The sequence below is a fragment of the Triturus cristatus genome, chromosome 5_1, assembly GCF_964204655.1.
Source record: "Triturus cristatus chromosome 5_1, aTriCri1.1, whole genome shotgun sequence".
Lineage (NCBI taxonomy): Eukaryota > Metazoa > Chordata > Amphibia > Caudata > Salamandridae > Triturus > Triturus cristatus.
In genome coordinates this window covers 809,772,565-809,794,792 of record NC_140587.1, presented here as the reverse complement: position 1 = coordinate 809,794,792, position 22,228 = coordinate 809,772,565, and the positions used below count along the sequence as shown (strand labels likewise).

The 22,228-nt window shown below is 42.8% G+C and overlaps 1 protein-coding gene across 1 annotated transcript in view; it reads left to right on the top strand.

Moving 5' to 3' along the window:
• The window catches only part of LOC146831504 (adhesion G protein-coupled receptor E1-like), a 227,140-nt gene that overhangs the window by 170,684 nt on the left and 34,228 nt on the right, over positions 1-22,228 (top strand). Inside the window, exons 10-11 of the mRNA XM_085603927.1 lie at positions 317-511; positions 12,685-12,920. Of these exons, the coding sequence (XP_085460053.1) occupies positions 317-511; positions 12,685-12,920 (431 nt within the window). The remainder of the gene's footprint in view (positions 1-316; positions 512-12,684; positions 12,921-22,228) is intronic.

The following is a 22,228-nucleotide window of genomic DNA, read 5'->3' as shown; positions in this document are numbered from 1 at the left end:
TGTGTGATTTATCCAGTGGTAAGAAACCTATGAATGTCAATTACTTTGACAGGAGTGATTGAATATGTACCTTATTTGAGGAGCTAACAAAGGGTTCACCACAAAGTAGAGAGTAGGGAGTTTACTAATTCCCCTGCCCCAAGAGATTAATACATTAAATGCATAATTAGAATTGAAGTAATTGATGTAGCACCTGGTAGTCATTGAAAGGTAGTGCCACATTTTGGCTTGCCTTAACTAAACAATTCATTTCATATGTCTTCCAATAGCATAAACGAAAACATAATCATGTGTGTTTTTGATGTTTTTTGTATAGGATAATTTTCCTTTGCTGGTCCTCACCTATGTTGGGCTCACATTCTCTCTGCTGTGCCTCAGCCTTGCTATCCTCACCTTCCTCTTCTGCAGTTCCAGCCGCAACACAAGCACCCCCATGCATTTGCAGCTCTGTATCTGCCTCTTCCTGGCAGAGCTTCTGCTGCTCACTGGACTGGACAGGACAAGCAATAGGGTAAGGAATTTCACAGAATGTTCTGGAATTCACACCGCTATTTTAAACTACACTCCCTAAATAAATTCCTGCCCTCACATCCACTTAAGTGAGATTTCTTGTTCTGACTTCCCAGTTCATTGCAAACTCCCACTGTAGGGTAATTTTACAAAAGCACTATGAGTATAGGAAGTTTTACTACCTGAGTATTATTTTGGGGCCTGGTACATGGCTTTGTGAAATGGTCCTGAAATGTCCAACTCCTTATCAATAAATGAGTAAAGAGGGTACAGTCTCTTCTATTTGTAGTAATTGTATATGAAAAGTCTCTGAATATTTACAGTTGATTCTAGTTTTAGATATTTGGGGCTAATTCGCAGAGGTATGTAAGAGTATGTAAAAGAGTATTACAGGAGAACTACTTCATATACTCATAAATGCTGGTGTGAATCAGCTCCAATAATTCTTAAATTCCTCCCTCTTGCAATCGTCCATCAGTTCAAACAAATATTATCCATCGACTGATTCATCTACTTGCATCCACCTATTCTTCAATTTGTCAATTTATTTAAGGTGTTCAAATAAATTCTCTTACCGATCAAAAAATAGTCCTTTGCAGAATTGTGTCATGGTACAGAATACACAAATTCCTGAATCATAACACAGAGTGGTGTGTTAGAATGGGTGGTTTCTCAACGCAGGGTTGCATTAACTGCCTCTTGATGACTCTTGTGGGGATGGGCACATCACCCAAACTTGCATGGTAACCACAATGCCACAAATTATGAGGCTGGGTTGAAACCAACAGATGACAGCAAGTGTCCAAAATCTTAAGGAATGGGACATTTATGGTCCTACAAACCTGTTCACCCATAAAAGTGAAATATGATTTGACTTTTACAAGAGTATAAATTAGACGGATGGCAAACAGGTAGAATTGGTGCATTTTACCAATACAATTTTTTTCAAACAAGAGTCGATGTTGAAAAGCAAAATCGTTGCAAGTTTATAATGAGCACCCACACTTGACTTGTATATTTTGCACGTTCACACATTTTGCCTTGAGTCCCAGTGGTGCTAGTGCAGTAAGCTTGTGATACAGACCCATTAGTATTAACTTAGGTTAGGCTCATCCGTGAATCGTATTGTCAAGTGATCTACTGAGCACACAGTGATTTTTCAACACTTGGAGATTGCTGTAATTTGGAACTGCTGCTCCTTAGTGCCCCATTTCTATCATTTCAAACAAGAGGGCTAATTGATCAAGCCGCACTGTTCTCATCATAGGTGCCACAAAGTCAAGAATATAGTTATGAATCACAAGCCATCTGAAGGAGTCTAGAGCAATATGACAAAATATCTGCCATATCGGCTGTGATTAGTACCACAATGACTGAAGTGACAAAAGTACTCGCCACCACCCTCTGGAGGGTTCTTATCACTAATCTGTCCTGCTATGGATTCCTATCTATAAATCAGGCTAATGGTATCAGTGGTCAATCACAAAATAACATAACGTATATTTATAAAGCGCACGTTCACCCAAGGGTATCTTGACGCTGAATAACAGATGTTTATTGTTACCCAACTCAATGGTACTCTATCTGTTGAGGAGGAAAAAAGCTCTGTAGCTGAAACAGATGATAGCAGATCAGGTGGAGCTAAATAACTTCACACTCCCAATTCCTTTGAAAGTAGATGTCTAAAATGTGCTGATTTAAAATACAAAATGAATACCTAGCAACTATTATCCAGGGTTGTAGTGTAACATGAACTAAACTACTATGCTTACTGTGGGACTTGGCCCTTTTTGCAGGGTCATCCCTAAACTTTTTGCCTTTCTCCCAGCCTTTTTTAGGTCTCGGGCCTAGCGTTGTTGTGCGTAGCACTGCTTGCACAGCGTGAGACCTCATGTATGGGGTTCTGAAAGCTTACCACAGGCTTGTGCGTGTGCTTTTGTTTTTGTCAGCTGCTATTGGCTTTTGCGTGCGTCTCTGTAAAAAAGGCAGCACGCCATTGGTGAAAGGCGTGTGCATGTCCCAGCTTCTTTAGAAATGCAACCGCCCATTTCCCAGTGGTGTCTGTTACGCGCGGCAGCGGCATCTGAGACCTAATACTAAACATGTGTTTCTAATTAGCACGCGTTCGCTTTGCTGCCACGCTCCCTCGCCCCTGCTCCTCTGTGTTTAACTTTCAGCGCACTTTACAGCATTAAAACGGCGCCTCTGCCTCATCTCGGTTCTTTCTTGTTTACAAAGTGCTTGCTTATTGGATATGTGCTTTGGGATTCACGCATTGCTTTCAGTTTCACAAATATTCAAATGTTATTCTTTGATGTGCCCCTTGTTTGTTTTTTTGGCCATTTGCATTTTTACCGCATCTTGCCCAATAGCTTTTTAGTAGTCGGCTCTTATATCTTATGCTGCTTTCACTTACCGGGCCTTGGCGCTTCGATTTGGGTTTTGAGGTTCTAAATCTTTACAGCGCTTTCGTTTGAGCAACACCAGGCATTGTAGCAAGTCGACTCATGTTATGGTCCTGGTTGGGGTTCTCCTGTGTGTAGCTTCATCTATTTTCACGGCGCTTCCATGTTACCACAGCACTACCTATTAATGTGCTAATGCCCGTGCACACCTATTCCTTGGGTTGCCATGGCAATTTCTTCACACTTGGCATGTAGGTGCAGCCCGGAAATAAAGTAAAGAGGGGGATGAAAAACAGCGTGGACAGTCAGTATATACCAAGCACACCAATGCCAATAATACCACAGCGAGGGTCACCCAGGAGGCGTTATGGGAAATATTCTCATACTTGACATCTTGCCAAAGCCTGGTAATAAAGTACAAGTGGGACAAAGAAGAGCGTGCACTGTCATGAAATACTGAGCATGCAGTGCCTACTATGAACAGAGCGAGGGTCCTCACAAGGGTTTTAAGGAAACATTAGAATGGATTGCAAAAGTTGTGATAGTGCACAACGCGTGCAGTGATATGTGGTCCACCTAATAGTGACAAGCTAAAATACGTGCACGTCCGCTCTGTTTATGAGCTTCCCTAATTAAATACAATTTTTAAATTACTCTCTCACGACGCGTAATCACCAACTGGTTAAACACATGCCAAGCTATTTTAAACACGTTTTACATATACAACTATGTATACTTGGTTACATTTGCATGGCACCAACGCAACTTTAGCTACAGGTCTGCCTGTTGTTTTCTAAACACCTTGCGATGTCCTACAAGCAGGGGTTTGTTTGTTTATCAGCCTGTGGATGTAGGGAATAGTTCATAATTACAATAAAGTACAGCATGCGGCTTATACATTAATTGATGAAATATAGGGAAGTGTGTGGTTTTTTTTGGTGTTTCATATCTAGACTGCATGTATGTGTCCATCCAGGTAGAGCCGCTAAATAAAGTGCCGGCCGCACGTTGCTAAATGCTGGAAATACATTTGGGGGTTGCGGGAGCAGCGCACATACATGGTGGATTTTAACACGGTAGCGCTTACAAAGAACACAGCTACGGTCACATAGGGTGTGTTTAAGAAGCAGTACACAATTTATAATGTATACAAAAGTTGTAATCCACCTTTAAGGCATCCTCAGGACGTTTGGAATATAAAAGTCACCATCTGTTAAACGTTTGCCTAACGTGGGGCCCAATTCACAGAACTAACTTAAGACAAAATCCTAAACTTACTACCGTTTTGGTATTCACAGAAGGCACTTACTCATTTTGGTATTCACAGAAGGCGCTTACTCATTTCGGTATTCACAGGAGTTAAGAGACCTAACTTTAGGACTCCTAAATGCCTTCTGTGAATACCGAAAGTCTTAAAGTTAGGATTTTTCTCAGTTTAGGAGTAGTAAAGTTAGGACTCCTAACTTTAGGACTCCTAAATGCCTTCTGTGAATACCGAAAGTCCTAAAGTTAGGATTTTTTTCAGTTTAGGAGTAGTAAAGTTAGAACTCCTAAGGACTCCTAACTTTAGGACTCCTAAATGCCTTCTATGAATACCGAAAGTCTTAAAATTAGGATTTTTCTCAGTTTAGGAGTAGTAAAGTTAGGACTCCTAACTTTAGGACTCCTAAATGCCTTCTGTGAATACCGAAAGTCTTAAAGTTAGGATTTTTCTCAGTTTAGGAGTAGTAAAGTTAGGACTCCTTTTTTCATGTCTGTGAAACCGTTACCTTAAGAATTGCAAACAAGGGAACAGCAGACTGGAAGGAGACTTATTAGTTACTCACCTGTGGCTACGCGCTATTGCATTATGAAACATATTATAAGCGTGCATTAAAATATTATATTTACTGGCAGGAATTTGGGGCAGCTCACTGCAAAACAGATACCATCAATTGCAACGTTCCAAAAATGCAATGGCGTTTATTAAGAAGCACTACCTATTAATGTGCTAATGTCCATGCACAACCATTCCCTGGATTGCCATGGCGACTCCTTCACACTTGGTGTCTGGGTGCAGCCTGGAAATACTGTAAGGGGGGGACCAGTGCGAAGAGTCAGTATATACCAAGCACATCAGTGCCAATAATTACACCCGTCACAAATGCAATAAAACCTATATTTAAAGATAATTCACTAACTTTTTCATAAACATTTTTGGTTACCTGCATATTGCACATGTGTGATAAATAAACATTAAAAATAAAACATTTGTACTGCGTCCATTACTATACACACAACACATAACTATAACACACTCAAGAGGCATAGAATAGTCTTTACACTACTATACTAAAAACAAATTACAAATTCTAAAACCTCTACACACTACTACAGCTGCTTCTCTACAACAACTATCGTCCACATTATCACAATCTTAGTAATGCTACAGATGCTTTTATCATTACAACTATTCATCCCAAATACGCAAACATTGCACACTACTGCTACCTACTTCTCTTGCTACCACCATTACCACTTACTTTACAGTTCAAAATACACATACTTAGTGAACTGCAAAACCTGCAGCTATATATCTTTACATAAATACTCTAAACTGAAAACAAAACAATATAGCCGTATTATATTTACAATGCCAATAACTCTAACTCTAACTAATGCGAGACCTGTTGCATTGTAAATGCTTGTTCCGACATGGTGTTGGTGGTTTTAGGCCTCTGGGCACTTTAGCACTGCTGTCCAGTATAAAGTGTGTGCACTCTCTGTGTGAAATATGGTAAGATTGGTCTACACCTGTTTGGCCTATTTAATTTACCTGTCAGTCCCTTGTAAAGTGGTATCTCAGATACCCAGGACTGGTAAATTAAATGCTACTGGTGGGCTTGCAGTGCTGATTGCACTACCCACCAAAGTAGCCTTTCAAATCTATCTCAGGCCTCTGCCATTGCAGGGCCTGTGCGCGCAGTGCTACTGCCGCTGTGACGTGGCACCTAAAGGGTGTGCCATGTCTGTGACCCCCTTTTTACTGCAGGTCAGTCACCCATAAGGTAGGCCCTAGATAGCCCTATGGACAGGGTGCATTGTAGGTAAAAGATAGGACATGTACCTTAAGTGTGTGACATGTCCTGGTAGTGACAAACAGCCATTTTGGTTTCTCACTACTGTGGCGCTGCATTGGAGATTCCCTGATAAGTGTTTCAGTGGTAATTCCTGTTATGAGAGTAGCAGCGTGGTCAAGTTTGGTATGTTTGGAATAGTGATAATAAATGCTACGCAATGCGCAGATTTATCATAACTATTTTAGAAATGCCACTTTTAAAAGTTGACATTTCTGTGTGCTTTGTGTCTGCCTGCCTGATGTGAATTGCATGTCTGGCTTTTGAGTGACAGGGGCTGGGAGGCGTGTGTGGCTCCAGGAGGGGCACAGTGAGTCAGCGCTTGGCGGAATGGGACATCTGCATTTGGAGTGGTGGGAGGAGAAGTCCCTGGTCCCTGAACAGGATGGTGCCTGCCCTAGTGAATGCTGGCTCCACCCCCCTGTTGTGTGTCTGATGACGAGCCCTCACCTAACAATAGGGAAGAGGAGCCTGGTAAACAGAGTGCTCCCGAACCAGTTGGGACTGGTTTCCCCAAGCCCTGTGTTTTGTAGACAATGGGGAAAAGTAGTATAAAGATAGGGGCTGTGACCACATGAAAAAAGGTTGTTCTTGTGCTTACCTGGGCTGGGGGGGACACTCTGCCAGGAGGAACCTCTGTGGGACCCAGCTGCAGCTTCTTGGGGGACCCTGCGCGCTGGCCTGCCTGGCTGTACCCTGCTAGGGTGTCCCCAGACCCAAGGACTTTTTCCTGACTGCTGGACTCCTTGCCCAGCCTTGTGCCCCTAGAAACTTTACTGCTGGAGCATTGGCTCCTAGCGCCTCATGAGCACTATATGTAAATTACCAAACAGAGGAGCGTTTGGTTTGTGACTGCAGCGCTGAGCTGCGTGGAGAGAGGGAATCCCCAGCGTAGGGATTCCCCCAAGTTGTGCAGGAATCAAGCGGGAGCCCACCCCACATTGTGGTGTGCTTCGGTGGGTGCCCACCCCGCTCTATGCTTTATTTCTTGACGGGAGCCCACTCAGCATTTCAAAATTGCTAAAGGAGCCCCCACGTTCTAGCGCAACGACCCGGAAGCCAGGCAGCCTTGCCTGGTTGTGGGTGGGGCCTACCGCTTATCACCGGAAGTCTATGAGGGGCTCCCGTGAGGTTGGGAGAGCCTCGCAGTACTGGGAAGAGGAAGCCCGGTGCTTTGTGACAGAGCCTCACGGGCTCCAGTGGTGGCGTCTTCAGCCTTCCCTCACCTCGCAGAGGGGGAGGAAGACCACAGAGATCACCGAACGCGAGGAGAGACTCCGGAGTCCTGAACCAGCGTGGTGAGTGGGGCTGGCTCTAAAAGTATTTTGGGTGCGGGGATTGGCACCAGAGGAGCTCAGTGATGTGGGGCTCCCTGAGGCACATTGTCGGTGCCTGAGTGGTCCCACAGGAGAGCGGGCCACTCAAATGGTGGGGGCCATTGCTTACAAAGCCCCAGAGGGGGGCTTCCAAGGCACCGTGGTGCCTGGGCTCATTTTCTCTACAGCTGCCCCACCGGACAGTGGGCAGCTGCAACGGTTGGCTAGTCTTGGGTTCCGAGCCCCAGAGTGGGGCTCCCCAAGCAGCACAGTTCTGCCAGGGCCATTTGTCTTGAAGAGTCCCAGTGGGGGATTCCGGGCCAGGAGCCCCAGTGCCTGTTATTTTGTCCAGTTGCGCCGCTGTAGTGGGCAACTGCAACGTTGGGGGCCAGTTCTTTTGTCAGTAAAGAAGGGGTGAGTTGCACCCCCCACCCCAGCGCCGGTGCGCACTTTGTGTTTGCTGGCAAAGCAGCCAGGGGGCCCTTTGAGAGGTCCCCTTAGCACCCTGACTTTCAGGACATATGGCAGTGGGGGCCCCAGTGAAAGGCCAGTTGGTCTGGGGGTCAGTTGAGAGTGTTGGTAGGGCGCCAGGCCCTAACGTGATGACCAATGCATAAGGTTCATGCCTACAGTGGTTGCATACCTTATTTATGCTTAGGATATCTATGCGCAATGTTCTGGCCTAATTGTGATTCAGACATAATGTGTTTAGGCTTGTGATGCCTATGACATAATGTACTTATGTTTAGGATTTTTATGCACAATGTGTTTATGCTTGTGAGGCCTAGTGCGTAATGTCTTTATGCTAATGAGGATTGGGCCTAATGTGATTTATTGCCTAATGTCATGTTATGATATTTCAGGATGGTGTCTAATGCTAATGTGATAATGCTTAGTTCATTATGGTGCCAGTAGTTACTGGTTGTGTTTTGCATTCACTTACCTGTTCTGATGGTTCTGACCGTACCCTGATTGGCCTGGTCCTGTAGATAATCCCCTGTGAATATTGCCCAGTGCCAGTTGGCACAGTATAAATGTGTGATTACGTTTCTAATGAGTTTATGATAATACAAAGGCTATTTTTAATATAACCTTGTGTGGGGATTCTTTTGTGGTGTGCCTAGTGTGTTGCTGCTGTGTGTGTGTGTTGCGCAAACGCTTTACACATTGCCTCTGAGATAAGCCTGACTGCTCGTGCCAAGCTACCAAGGGGGTGAGCCTGGGTTATCATCAGTGTGTAACTTCCTTGCCCTGACTAGAGTGGTGGTTTCTGCCTGGCTTTGGCGCAAGCCTTAGCAAACCAGAAATCCCATTTCTAACACTTTTTTCCTTTTTTTAAAACACAAATGACCTCATGTAGATTTGGAGGATATAAAAAGCATCCCATTTCTGGAGGAAACTCTAAATATGCAGTACAATCCAATACGGAATATCCCCCATGGTAAGATTAGTTTGGTGGAGGAAATTTCACTAGTGGATTGCGTTCTTCCAAAAAATGGGATTTTCAGTTCCCTCCTAACCCTAAATAAGGCTCCAGATGTTTATGCCCATAGCCAACCGACATGATTAAACCTAAATTCTTCAAGTATGCTACCCCCTGAAAGTAAAAAAAAAGCAGGAACTTTGAAACTCAGTGATCTTGCAGCAGTATCTAGCTCCTGTGGTCCCAGGACAATTGCAGTACTTGTCAGAAGAAATGGGTACATGCTATTGACTTTCCTAAGTTTCAGATAACTGCCTGACAGTCTTCATCTTGGTTGTTCTTCCTAAATCAGAGTTCTTTGATGACTACGTTTTTCCTTTGGAGGTAGACTACTCAAGTTCCTGTTGGTCGCCTCGGTGTGGAGATAATTAATTCCTGCCACCTAGGCACATGAACTGCAAATCAAAGAAGTCAAAATGTGTACAAGGTCTCCTCGGTTATTCTTTCAGCATTTTCAATTTCTATGGAAACAAAATAAGTACGTAATTGAAATTAAAGGTGTGAATGTCAAATTACATCAATTTACCACCAATGTTTCTAGCACAAAGGGCTCATTGCTCAGTCTTTGCACGTAAATATTCTGTAGCGTTCTATGGAACCCATATTTAAATCACTATGTGAAAAATATGAAACTATATTAAAAGAATACAATAATCACAAATCTAAAATGAAGCAATGAAATAATGAACACCAGTCACGTCAAAAAGATTAACATCAAAGCAGTGTACATTTTTTAATATTTTTTAAAATAGTAATGGAATATACAGAGAAAAAAGATTAGAGTTGAATTTAGGGATAAGGTAAGGATTAAAAATAGAGGTTGATTTAGGGTTAGAAGTGGGATTAGGAATAAGGTTATGGAAAGAAAAAGATTTAGCAGTAAGGTAGGAGTTAACATAAGGGATAGGATTAGGGTAAGGGTGTTTTTAAGGGTTGGGGTTTGAACAAGGCCAGTGTTAGAGTAAATTAAAGGAGTAAGGATAAGGAGTTAGAGTGGCATTAGGTTTAAGGTGTGGGGTAGATTATCAAATTCAGTACAAAACAGGAAAAAGTATGGCTGCACTTTTGCCATTATAAAGTTGCTGTTTTGTTGTTTTCCATTGTGGAAATCTTTTCATGCACAAAGATCCAGATTTGAACAGCTTGTGTTATTAGTATTTGATTCACTCTAACCTGATATCATCACTACCAGAACTATGTTTAACTAAAATCGAGATCCTGATTTAGAGGTTCGCCACTCTGATTGACTCTCCGCCTCTAGATTTAGAGAAGACTGCCGACCTAGTGGTCATTACTGTGTATTGAAGGGGATCACATTCAGGAAAGTTCCTTTAAATGAACTAAACATTTGGTTGACAGCAACAGTGGGTTTTGACTGCCATTCACCAAATCTTTAACTTTTTGTTTTTGTTTACAAACAAAGAGCCTGATTTATATTTTGCCAGGCAGGTTACAATTTCAAGGGAGTACCCTGCCCATTAATTCTCAGTCCTCCTGCCTAATGTAGAGCCTGGTGGAACTTAAGGATGCCACAGATGGAGCTTTCATTGACTCCAATAGAATACTTCCTACGACGGCCTAACGGACTAGGTGCCATCGGAGGATGTACATAAAATTTCTGCCTGTCCGTCATTTTTTGGAAAAACCTGGAAGTGAGGGACACAGGAAACTATAACTACCCCGACACCGTGGGAGAAAACTTCTAGTGTGTGGGAGTCATTAGTTGTTTTTTTTTTCAAAATTAAACTCCTGTGTTGGGAGTTTGTTACTGAAAGACAACAAAAGTTAAACAATTGGGCATGGCCATAAAAACTGACAGCGGCCATCCACCAACCTATTAGTTTCTTGAAAAGAACTGATGTAATGGTGGTTCCCTTCAGTCTACAGAAATTACTGCTTGGCTCCCAGTCATCTCTAAATTTGGTTAGCAAAGTACAGTCGAGATGGGGTAGGCAATGTGCTCTGCAATCCCGATGGTCATTACTCCGTCCTCCAAACTCTAAATCAGACCCAAACTCCTAAAGTGGAAGTTTGTTTTTTGAAAACAAATAACCCTTTCATTTAGGGAGTTTTCTTTCATGGTGTGGGGTCGTTCATTTTTTTCCTGTCCTTCATGGCCAGGTGTTTCTTGGTGGTGATGGACATGAACTATAAAAAACATTACACTGTCCCCCGCAAATAGGGTGAGGAGTGTAATGTCCTTCCTCTGATGGCCACAACTTTGCTGGGCCATCGGACAAAGTATTCCATTGTTGGAGCCAAAAGGGGCTCTTTCAACAGAATACTTAAGGTCCACCCATCTCAAAATGATGCAGACGTACCAAGGGTTTGGTGGGCAAGGTGCTCCATCATGTATGCGATGTCGCACGCTCTCTGCCAAACTTTAAATTAGGCCCTAAACTATTGGCCCAGAATTTATGTTTGTGTGCTTTATGTCATAATACATTAGTTATAGTTCAATCAAATGGTTAACCTAATACACATGCACATACAACAGTGGATGAATAGTTATTGTAAGCAATGTAATTGACATTTGACACAAATCTGTACATTGCTAAATACAGACTGTAAGCAAAACATTGAAAAAGAACAACTAAAACAAAAAAAAACTCCTTAACCTTGTTTATAATACTTGAGAATGCAGCAGTTATCTACAAAGAATCGCTAGCAAGGCGTAGAGTAAATGGACAATTGTAGGGAGTGCATTGGAAGTGGACCAAGCAATGCTGAATCTGTCATCTACTGTGTTACCAAAGGCATTGAACCTGTGTAAGGCTGATACACAAAGTCTCTAGTCTCAAGGATTCCAATGGCCTTGGGCATGGGGAGAAATTATTTTGTTATGTGTGGTGCATCTTCTCAGTTCTCTAGGTCATGTGCAGTTCTCAGGTCTTTAGACTGTGGAAAGTAAACAGAGTATGGAAAATGCACTACAAACTAAGGCTCATAAAAACACTAATAAATAATATTTCTGGTTCAGAGAAGAGATGTGGAGAGCCCAAAGTTTGCGAAATGAAAATAGAAATAGATAGATTCAAATAGGACAGAGTACAAGTTAAATTACATAAAGATTGATTTGTGGAAGTCCAATTTGACTTTGGAAATAGAGTCCTTGCAGCAGAATATAGACATTAGGATAATTATAGGCAGATCAGTATTTAAAAAACAATCAAGATTTCTGCATGAGGAGCTGAAGAAACTATGATATTTGTGAAGGCACATGACAATAGTGATATCTACTCACTGCAAATCAGTCGGTGACGGCAGCTAGTTCTCAAAGTTTTGTTTTGGAGATCACCACAAATTTTAGCAACATTTTAGTCACTGAGCCAACTTGCTGGTTGTATGGAACCATCTGTCCCTTTACCAGTAAGGAGCTGTATGGGGGGGACATTTACATGATTCTTTGATGTGGATGACATTTCCAAGAGGCTTTCCTGTTCACAAATAGACACGTTCTTCCCTCCCCAAACCCTAACCATAAACTTACAACAGTAAGTAACTGGCATTCTTGCAATCCTCCTAAATGATGAGGTAGGCTCTCCTCCCGACTGCCTGGGTGCCCTCTCCCAATTGTCTTGTAACAGTTGTAAATTTGTTCCTTGCAGCCGCTAAACTGACTTGGCTAAGTTTCCATCACTTTTGGCCAATATCTACCAAACTCTCTTAGACATGGAAAAACAGAGGTAAGCCATGCTTACTCACAGGAACTGCTTTGTGAATCAAGCTCATGGTCACTAAGCATCTTTTTAAAGCAATTTCTGTTTTCATATTTGCAGTCATGATTAGAGCAGGACTTCCACAAAAATTGTCACTTGTTGAGTGGGCTCTAAGTGTTTTTTATCTCTCCTCAGATTGGGTGTGCCATCATCGCTGGGCTCCTTCAGTATTTCTTCTTGGCCTCTTTCTCATGGATGTTTGTGGAGGCTTTGATGCTCTTCCTCACAGTCAGGAACCTGAATGTTGCAAATTACTTCAACACTCGCAAGATCAAAACTCTGCACCTGTGCCTCTTTGGCTATGGCTTCCCACTGCTCATTGTCATAATTTCGGCAGCATCCAAACCTGACAGCTATGGGACTTCAAGACAGTATGTACAAGAATGTCTGCTATCATCATACTGTATCCCTTTGTATAAGATTAATTCTCAATAACATATTGCTGTGTTTGTAAATAGAAGTAACTACTGTATTATTCAGTAGGCCCATGATGACACTGAAACATTTCAGTTGTTTATCATTCAAGAATACAAAGATTTGTCGGTGGCAGTTGTCTAATATTATTACTGCAGTATTGTTGATGACCATAAAGACAGTAGGATTGTTAGATCTCCTTGAATCTTGGTTGTCTCACAACATCTTCTCAGTGATGTATACAGTAGTGCACTAGAGGTTGACAAAGATCTTCAGTCACCAGGAAGCAAGCAGTGGTGGATTTATTGTTTTTGGCCTTCAAGTGTTTTTGAAATGGAAGATAATCAGAAGCAAAATCTTGGAAAATACTTGAGTATCCGTACCAATGGATGTTAATGTTTATTCAATGTACTCAGAATTTGTTGGGCTAAAAGTGTGTCATTTTTTTCTCTGTCATACAAATTAATTAACTCACTCATTCACTCACACTACTAGACAGGCTTTTAAAGCTGGAGTTGTTCCAGCTTGATCGATCTAGTCACTGTTGGTACAGATCAAATATGGACATCAGTATACAAACATTAGAAATGCAAGTAAGCAACCTGTGTTCTCTCATAGTGTCCAATGTGACCCTAGAACTAGAAACATGTTGTTTGCCTCCGTCGGATCTTTTCTGCATAGTCACCCAGGATTTGTCATGTTTTTTGCTGGACCATATATTTTGCTGGCTTTAGAACTTTATGCACTTTGCCCCTGCTAACCATAAAAGTGCTTGTGCTCCCCCTTAACCTTAATTGTCATTTTAAACTTACCTACAAGTGCTTAAAATATGGTACAAGGTGTACCAAGGGCATATACGTTAAATGTCACTAGTGAACTGCAGCAGGTATTGTGCCATCCACTACCGTAGCAGTGCAATCATGGCTTCAGGCCTACCATTGTAGCCTGACTGTAGCAGTTTAAAACTGTAATTGGACCTGTCAAAATGCCCCTTTTCACAGGTCAAAGTATTTCATGTTAGGACATGTAACTCACAAGGGTTGCATGGTATTTAAAAGCAGGACATGTAGAAATGTAATGCTAATCTGTCCTGTGCAGTGGCTAGCACTGAAACGCTATTTTCACTGTAGGAGAACTGGCTGACTCACAGAAAAACACTGGGAATCAATATTTCAATATTAAATATTAATTTTGCTATCTGAGGATAGGGACCAGCTAGAGAGTTGAATAAACCACTATTTTTAATATTTATTACAAGCACAACTTAATGGTGAAGTCAGACGTTTAATAAATATTAAGAAAAATTAACTTTGAGAAAGTTGCCTTTGCCATGCCTAAAGCCTTCGGAGACAAATTTGCATTGGCTTCCTGCTGCAGTACTCTGGGTACTCAAGCCCTGATGAGGAGTGAAAACTGCTCCTAGAGCAGAGGCAAAGGCCTGTGGAGTTGTTTTTGTTCTTCCAACAGAATGGTCAGTTGGGGTGGACCCAGAAACTTAATTTGCTTCAAAGTAGCCTCCATTGTCGCAACCAGATGTTAGCTGGCATCCGGAGGGCCAGTTCCTTTCTTCCCCCAGTCAGGCTGGCACCAATTTCTAGTGGGAGAGGAGTTGTCCCTAAGGGTGGGTGTAGTTGGCAGAGTACCACTACACGGAATTCTGCGGAATTGAACAAAAACTCTGTGAACTCCGTTCCGCAACTCTGTTCCGTCTCATCCCCATTAATAAAACAGAAATCTCACATACCCTTGATTACACAACAAGTAACTCTATCAATTTCAATTTCAAGTCTTTATTTCGATTTGCATAATAAAAGACAACATTAAAATATTTCACAATAATAAAAGAGAAAATACAAAAAGGAGGAAAAAAGAACATAATTTCATCATAAATTACAAAAGATGGCGTATATAGCAGCAACAGGTACAGACAAACGACTCATTCCTAAAAGTCATAAAATGTTAAAAAATAGCTACAAAATCAAATAAGGCGTAGTTTATGAGCGCGAATTACCCAAATCCAATGGAGAAATTTTGCAACAGCAATAATCACAGATTGAGAAGTATTAGTTTTGAGACACCGCAATGCCTCAACACCTGTCTGAAGACCCAATAGAAGGCAAATAGGTTTAAGCCAAACCCGCCTTGGAGTTTTATACTCTGGACAAATAAACAAGATGTGTGCAATATTTTCCCGTTGTGTTGGACAAAAGGGACAGTCAGGGTTAAGGCCTCCTCGCCATTTGGCAACAAAAGAGTTGATAGGAAGGGTGCCCGCCCTGAATTGATGGTATCTCTTTCTATCTTCCACAACTGTAATATAATCCCAAACAGGGGCCTGTCCTTGAGTGCCATATAGTCCGACGATAAAGATGGGCCAATGCTTGAACCAAATCTTCTTTCTGTCACCACCCGCCAATATAAATCTTTTAGAACTTTTCTAGGGGGAAAAATATGTACTGTAGGATCTTCCTATAGACTTGCTAGGCCCATAGCAGAATAGAGTAGCTTGACCTCCTGCATCCATAAAATCTTTTGCGCCTTATCAACTCCCCTAACATCCAAAAAAGCCCGGGCGTACTGAGAGAGCTCTGGGGTAACCCAGATCCGCCTCCAGTAAGACACAGGTCTATATCGTGCGATATCCTCTAGGGGCATAACCCCTAAATCGTAATAAAGAGGAATCAGGGGAGTGGATGCTGGAAGTCCAGTAATTGTACGCAAGAACTTGTTTTGGGCCCTAGTCATCTGAGTAAGGTTACTATAACCCCACAGTTCAGCCCCATAAAGAATTGCCGAGCCTATCTTAGCATCATATATTTTAAGTGCTGGTATCATAGGTCTAGTATGAGACAAATGGAGTTCTTTTATTAATGCACCAGTTAACTGAGCATGCTTTATTATCGACTGGGCTATATGCGGTTTCCATTCTAACTTCGACGCGAGGGTTATACCCAAATATGAGAAGACCTTAGTCTGCTCTAATGTAGATCCATTCATTAGAACGTTCCCTCTAACATGTTTGGGCTTGTGTAAAACCATAAACTTCGTTTTGTTTACATTAACAATAAGCCCATAATCTTTGCAAAAGACCTCAAACACATCAATGGCTTTTTGTAGGCCCTGTTGTGTCTTGGAGATTAATAAGGTATCATCTGCAAACATCAGCAGAGGAATCAACTTACCATCCAACTTTGGGGCATAAGTAGGAGTTTCATTAAAGTAGTTGATCACTCTGTTGATGTATAAAGAAAAAAGAGTCGGAGCTAGAACGCACCCTTGGCGTACTCCCCTGTCAATTGGAAATTTATCTGTGACGCTGCCTGATTGATTCCATCTAACTTGCGCAAAATTGTCCTCATGTAATTTCATTAAAATAGTTAAAATATCTAGTGGCATTCCTTGATCCTTAAAAACTGCCCACATTTTTGCTCGAGGAACCAAATCAAAAGCTTATTTAAGGTCAACAAAGGCTGCAAATAACATACCCTCTCCCAACTGAACCACCCGCCAGTATATTAACAAGAACCTAAATACCTGACCTATAGTACTTATGTGGCTACGAAAGCCTACCTGGAGTGGTGACAAAACTTCCTCCTCCTCAATCCATCCTTGTATTCTTAGTAAAACAAGCCTAGCTACCACTTTCTGAATACAATCGATCAGGCTTATAGGCCTATAAATTCCTGGGTCAGAGCGCTCTCCCTTTTTATAGACCGGAATGATCTGGGCGCCCTTCCAGGTATTTGGTATGGGTAAACCGTTGGAAATGCAGTTAGCTAGGCATAAGATGTAGGGTGCCCAAAGTTCCTTGTCATACATAAAGAGGTCTGCTGGAACCGAATCTAAGCCTGGTGCTCTACCACCAGGGATGGAATTCAGTACCTTTCATACCTCATTTAACTCGAATTTCAAGGGGGTTATATCCATGGTAGGGTAAATAATTACTTTACTACTCCCCACATGGGCATCAGTAGATGCAAACTGAGATGCATAATGCGAGACCCACAGGTTAGGTGGCACATAATTGGTTGGTTCTTCTCTTTTTATCCCCCTACCCCACCTGACCATGTCCCAAAAGGTGCACATTGATCGTTCTTTACTAGCAGAGTGGAGATCCCTCCAATAATCCTGGTCCCAAGCTCGTTTAGCATCATACTGACCTTTTTTGTAGGATATACGAGCACTCCTAACCCGAGCTATGTCTTTTGTTTTTACTGCATCAGACAGGGCCTGGTATGCAGTCCTACATGTTTTCCCATACCATTGATCCTCTTTTCTAGGTGGCTTATTGGATTTAACATGAGTCTGTTTAGTAAAAAAAACCCTAAGTTGGTTAAAAAAATTTGTGTGGATTATACTTGCTTTTCCCATGTCCTCCTTCTGAGCAGAACATTTTTGTAGGTCATTGGTCGCCTTAATAGTTAAATTCCTGATAAATAAAATCTGACTCTCATTCCGTAGACAATTAACCCATTTGACACGCCTGGAATCATTAGATTGGACAATTTCCGTCTTCCTAGAAGGAACATCCTGACAATTAAACTTGAATAGTTTGAATGATAGAAGTAGGGGATCATGATCGCTTTCCAAGTAACTCTATCTTTACATGCAAAAATACATATAGTCATCTCACAAAAGTGAAAATTAAAATACAGCAAGCAGTGAGAGAGGTGATGCTTTTGGTGTCCTCCCTAACTTAGAGCACATCATGCTGAACGATTCGGTGGTAGTCCTATCCTCCTAGGACCAACTCAAGCACAGTTATGGGCAAAAATACAATCCCAACCAAAGGCCCTGCAAAGCATTATGGGACGAGATTCTAGAGTGCAGTGAATATTACAGTATCCAATATCAAAACATTCCTCAAGGGGCAGGCTCTCGAGCTCAGCTGAGAGCTAATACTATAATATTCACTGCACTCTAGAATCTCGCCCCCTAATGCTTTGCTGGGCCTTTGGTTGGCATTGAATTTTTGCCCATAACTTTGTTTGGGTTGGTCCTAGGAGGATGGGACCACCACAATCGTTGAGCATGATCTGCTCTTTGTGTTCAAGGCGTCTGCTTGGTCCTCCCCCCAAAATCATCACCTCTCTCATTGCCTGATAATTTTCAAAGCTCACTTTTGTGAATTGGTTATATGCTTTTTAGCATGTAAAGGTAAAGTTGTTTTATCAAAGGGTTGTTGGTGCAATAACTAACTCTGCTACGTGGCAGAGTCGGAATTATTAATTGCATGGATTCCGTCTTTTCAATGTAATGTGTAGTTAACAAATCTCCGCAGTCTCCGTGAGCAGAGTTCATTGCCCACGATTAGTTGTCCCCAGAACTGAGTTAGAGTGACCACAGAGGAGGGGTTGCTCATTTCACTGGCCCTACATCTGGATGACCACACAGCCTCTGCAGAATGGGAAAGGGTCTCTCCAGCTCGGATTTAGGTTGTGAAGGGCACTGTGGGATTGTTTGCAGTAGGGTAAGAAGAAGCCACTGCAAAAGTGGGTATGATACCCCTGAAAATGCTACCATAGTTATGGAAAGGGTAAGAGTCTCCCCCATAATAGCTAGGACAGGAATAAATGTGGCATACCCAGTACCCTCCAGAGCATACTACTGGACCTGAGGAAGTTCAGAAAAGGATTGAACCTGCTGTCTATGACTTGAGAGGAGCCATGACCCACAGCACCTGCTGTCTCTTGTACCCAGGACAAGGAGGTGGACTCCTAGGGTCAAAAGACTGATGCATTTAAGCTACAAGGAAACAACAAGCTACAAGAGGCCTTTTTCCGCAATAGCCCAGTTAACCAATTCCAGCTGGACCTACCCTTCACCCTGCTGTTCGCCTCTTCTGGCGTGAGTCTGACCCCCAAGTGCTGCTTCAGAGGTCCTGGAAACCGTGGCTGTGTGTAGCTACACTTCTCCTACCATCTCTGAAAACCTGGGACTTTCAGACTTTTCGAACTTCAAGAACTCCAGACAACCAAAATAAACCTGCCAAGCAGGTCCAGCTGGAGGGTAGGTCCAGCTGGAATTTATCCCTCCCGAAACATGCTGCAGACATCTGGCTATTATTGGAGACTCATGATTGGGACCTACTGTTCGTGACAGAAACGTGGCTGAGAGAGTGCTCTAATCCCGATATTAGCTTAGCGGTCCCTATGGGCTATAGGTTGTTCAATGTAAATAGGGGGGACAATAGGTTGGGAGGAGGGCTCGCTATAATTTTAAGGGAAGACTGGGATATGAATTACATGAAAATTGAAGGCCTGGGACCTATTGAAACCATGGCCTTTCACATTAAATTCTCCAACAAATCCTCGATGGCGGGACTACTGGTTTACAGACCCCCTAATACATTGGCCACCTATTGGCCAGTGCTATTTGACTGCATCGCCAACTTGTCCTTACGCTATTCTAACTTCACCGTTCTTGGTGATTTTAATGTCCACATGGACAATGCTAGCTGCCCTCTAGCCAACCAATTAGAAGACTCCCTAAACAGTCTTAACTTAGCGCAAAACATATCTTCTCCTACTCACGCAGCTGGCCATACCTTAGACCTTCTCTTCACCAATGATCCCCTTCTTAAGGTGGAAGAGGTGTTTCCTGTTACATGGTCTGACCATATGATGGTCTTGTTTAGGCTGAGTCATAAGCGTGAAAGCAATCTCAGCAGACCTATGACAGAAAACAGGAGAAACTGCAAGAAAGTTACGCTGCAATCCATGAGAGAAGAACTAGATAAGACCTCCCCTACACTGTCTGGGAATCCCAATTTGGATACCTCCCTTGTTAGTACATGGATTGTGGAAGCCTTAGACAAATCGGCTCCGATTAAACCTTGCAAGGTGGTTAGGAATAAACCATCTGCACCCTGGTTCAATACAGGACTCCGTAGCGGAAAGATCCGATGTAAGAGACTTGAGCGTATCTGGAGAAAGAAATATGAATCCACTGCAAAAGAAGTATATAAGACAGCCCTAAAAAAATTCCATGCACTAAAACGTAAGGTGATGAGAGATTACATGGCTAAACAAATTCTGAACACGGACAATCCATCCAGAGAGATTTTCAGGATAGTAGAGGACTTTTTGAAACCTTCAGCCCTAAAGAGTACTATCTCACCCTCTCTGAATCTCTGCGAGCAATTGGCCACTTTTTTTCAGGACAAAATTTTGACTATCTATTCCACCTTTCCATCAACTGGTAATCGGGATCTACCTCTGATCAGTACAGCAGTCAACTGGACATCCTTTCGCAGATTTGAGAAGGCAGCCTCTCTGAAGGAACTTTTGAAAATTAAGTCTGGCTCCCCTCTGGACCCCTGCCCGGCCAGAGTGTTTAAACTTTTAGCTCCTCTTCTTAATGATACCTTGAATTCGCTTTGGAACTCTTCCTTGGAAACTGGTATCTTCCCTTCTGAGTGGAAAAAGGCATTGGTCCGACCCATTCTTAAAAAAGAGGGCGCGGACCCTTCGGAACTAAAACATTTTAGGCCTATATCATTAGTGCCAGCCCCTGCAAAAATCCTTGAAAAAGAAGTCCAGAGACAACTCTCGGACTTCCTTGAATCCAACAAGCACCTACACGATTCGCAATCAGGATTTAGGGCTGGATATAGCACGGAAACTGCCCTACTGGAAGTCACTGAGTCTATCCGTGAAACCCTTGATCAAGGTAGATGTGCAATGCTGGTATTGTTGGATCTATCGGCAGCGTTTGGCACGGTCTCCCACGAGATCCTCCTAAATAGATTACTCCGGATAGGTGTGACGGGGACCGTGTTGAATTGGTTTCAGTCTTTCTTGGAAGGTAGGTCACAACAGGTTACTCTACACCCCCATGTTTCTAGTTCTAGATCTTTGGCGCAGGGGGTGCCACAGGGCTCGGCATTGAGTCCGACGCTCTTTAATGTCTATCTCGCGCCCCTCGCTGCCATCATTGAGAAATGGGGTGTGCAAGTTGTCTCGTATGCAGACGACACACAGCTGATTTTCTCTTTTAAGGAACATGGTGACATAGATTTCATCAACTTTAAGCAATGCCTACTAAATATCTCCTGCTGGATGACTGAAAATTGTCTTAAATTAAATGCTGATAAGACGGAGGTCCTATTTTTTAATCAACCTTCTCCTCCACGGACGGAGCTGTGGTGGCCAGCAGAACTGAACCCGCCCCCGACACCGGTAACGGCGGCAAGGAACTTAGGGGTCAGGTTTGACTCGCAACTGTCTGGCAAGGCTCAAATCATGCATATCTCCTCCCAATGTTTTTGGAGACTGAAGACACTTAGAAGATTCTTACGCTTCCTTCCTATGAACTGTAGGAAGGCAGTGGTGCATGCCCTTATCACCTCCCAACTCTACTACGCCAACAGCTTGTACATTGGCCTTCCGGATTACTTGATGGGAAGACTGCAGCGTATCCAAAACACTGCAGCCAGGCTTCTGAGGAATGTGCCTTTACGGTATCACATCTCGCTTCATCTGCAAAGCTTGCACTGGTTACCGGTAAGGAAAAGAGTGCAGTTTAAGGCCCTTGTGTTGGCTCATAAAGCAACGAGAGGGGTAGGCCCCCGCTATCTGAAACAGAGACTGCAGAAATATTTTCCCCCTAGAACTCTTAGATCCTGCAATCAAAATCTTCTGATCATTTCGCGGTTTAGAAAGGCTAGGACAGGTGGACGTGCGTTCTCAGTGAAAACGGCAACGTTATGGAATACCCTACCCAATGATCTCAGACAGTTTGATAAGGAACTTCCGTTCAGAAAGGCCCTCAAGACTTGGTTATTCAGAATGCCTTAGAGACTGCTGCTATCCTCTCCTTGCTTTATCCCCTGTGCCTGTAGGACGCTAGCGCCGGGACACTTCCGTTGGAAGTAGCTGTCGCGCTTTATAAATATTAATAATAATAATAATAATGCAGATGGGCAGAAGATTCAGGTTTCTCCCACTTAAAGCTTTTCCCCAGCATAAAATTTGGTTCAGCTGCATATCGCATGGAAAGTATGTGGCCTTGTGGATCACTTTTCGGCCTACAGCCTGCAGCCTTGCCCTGCTGAAGGATACCAAGCTTCAAAAAAGTCACTTCAAACTGTGAAATCCTGACCGGGTAAAGGCACAGAAAGCATATGGAGTGTGAGAGGACAACCTTGGCCACAAAATTTGAAATTCTTCTGCTGTGAGACTGAGTCACGAGATAAACCCTCTGATGGGTCAAATCTGGTTTCTGTATATGACCCAAACTCCATTGCCTTCACCCTCAAATCATG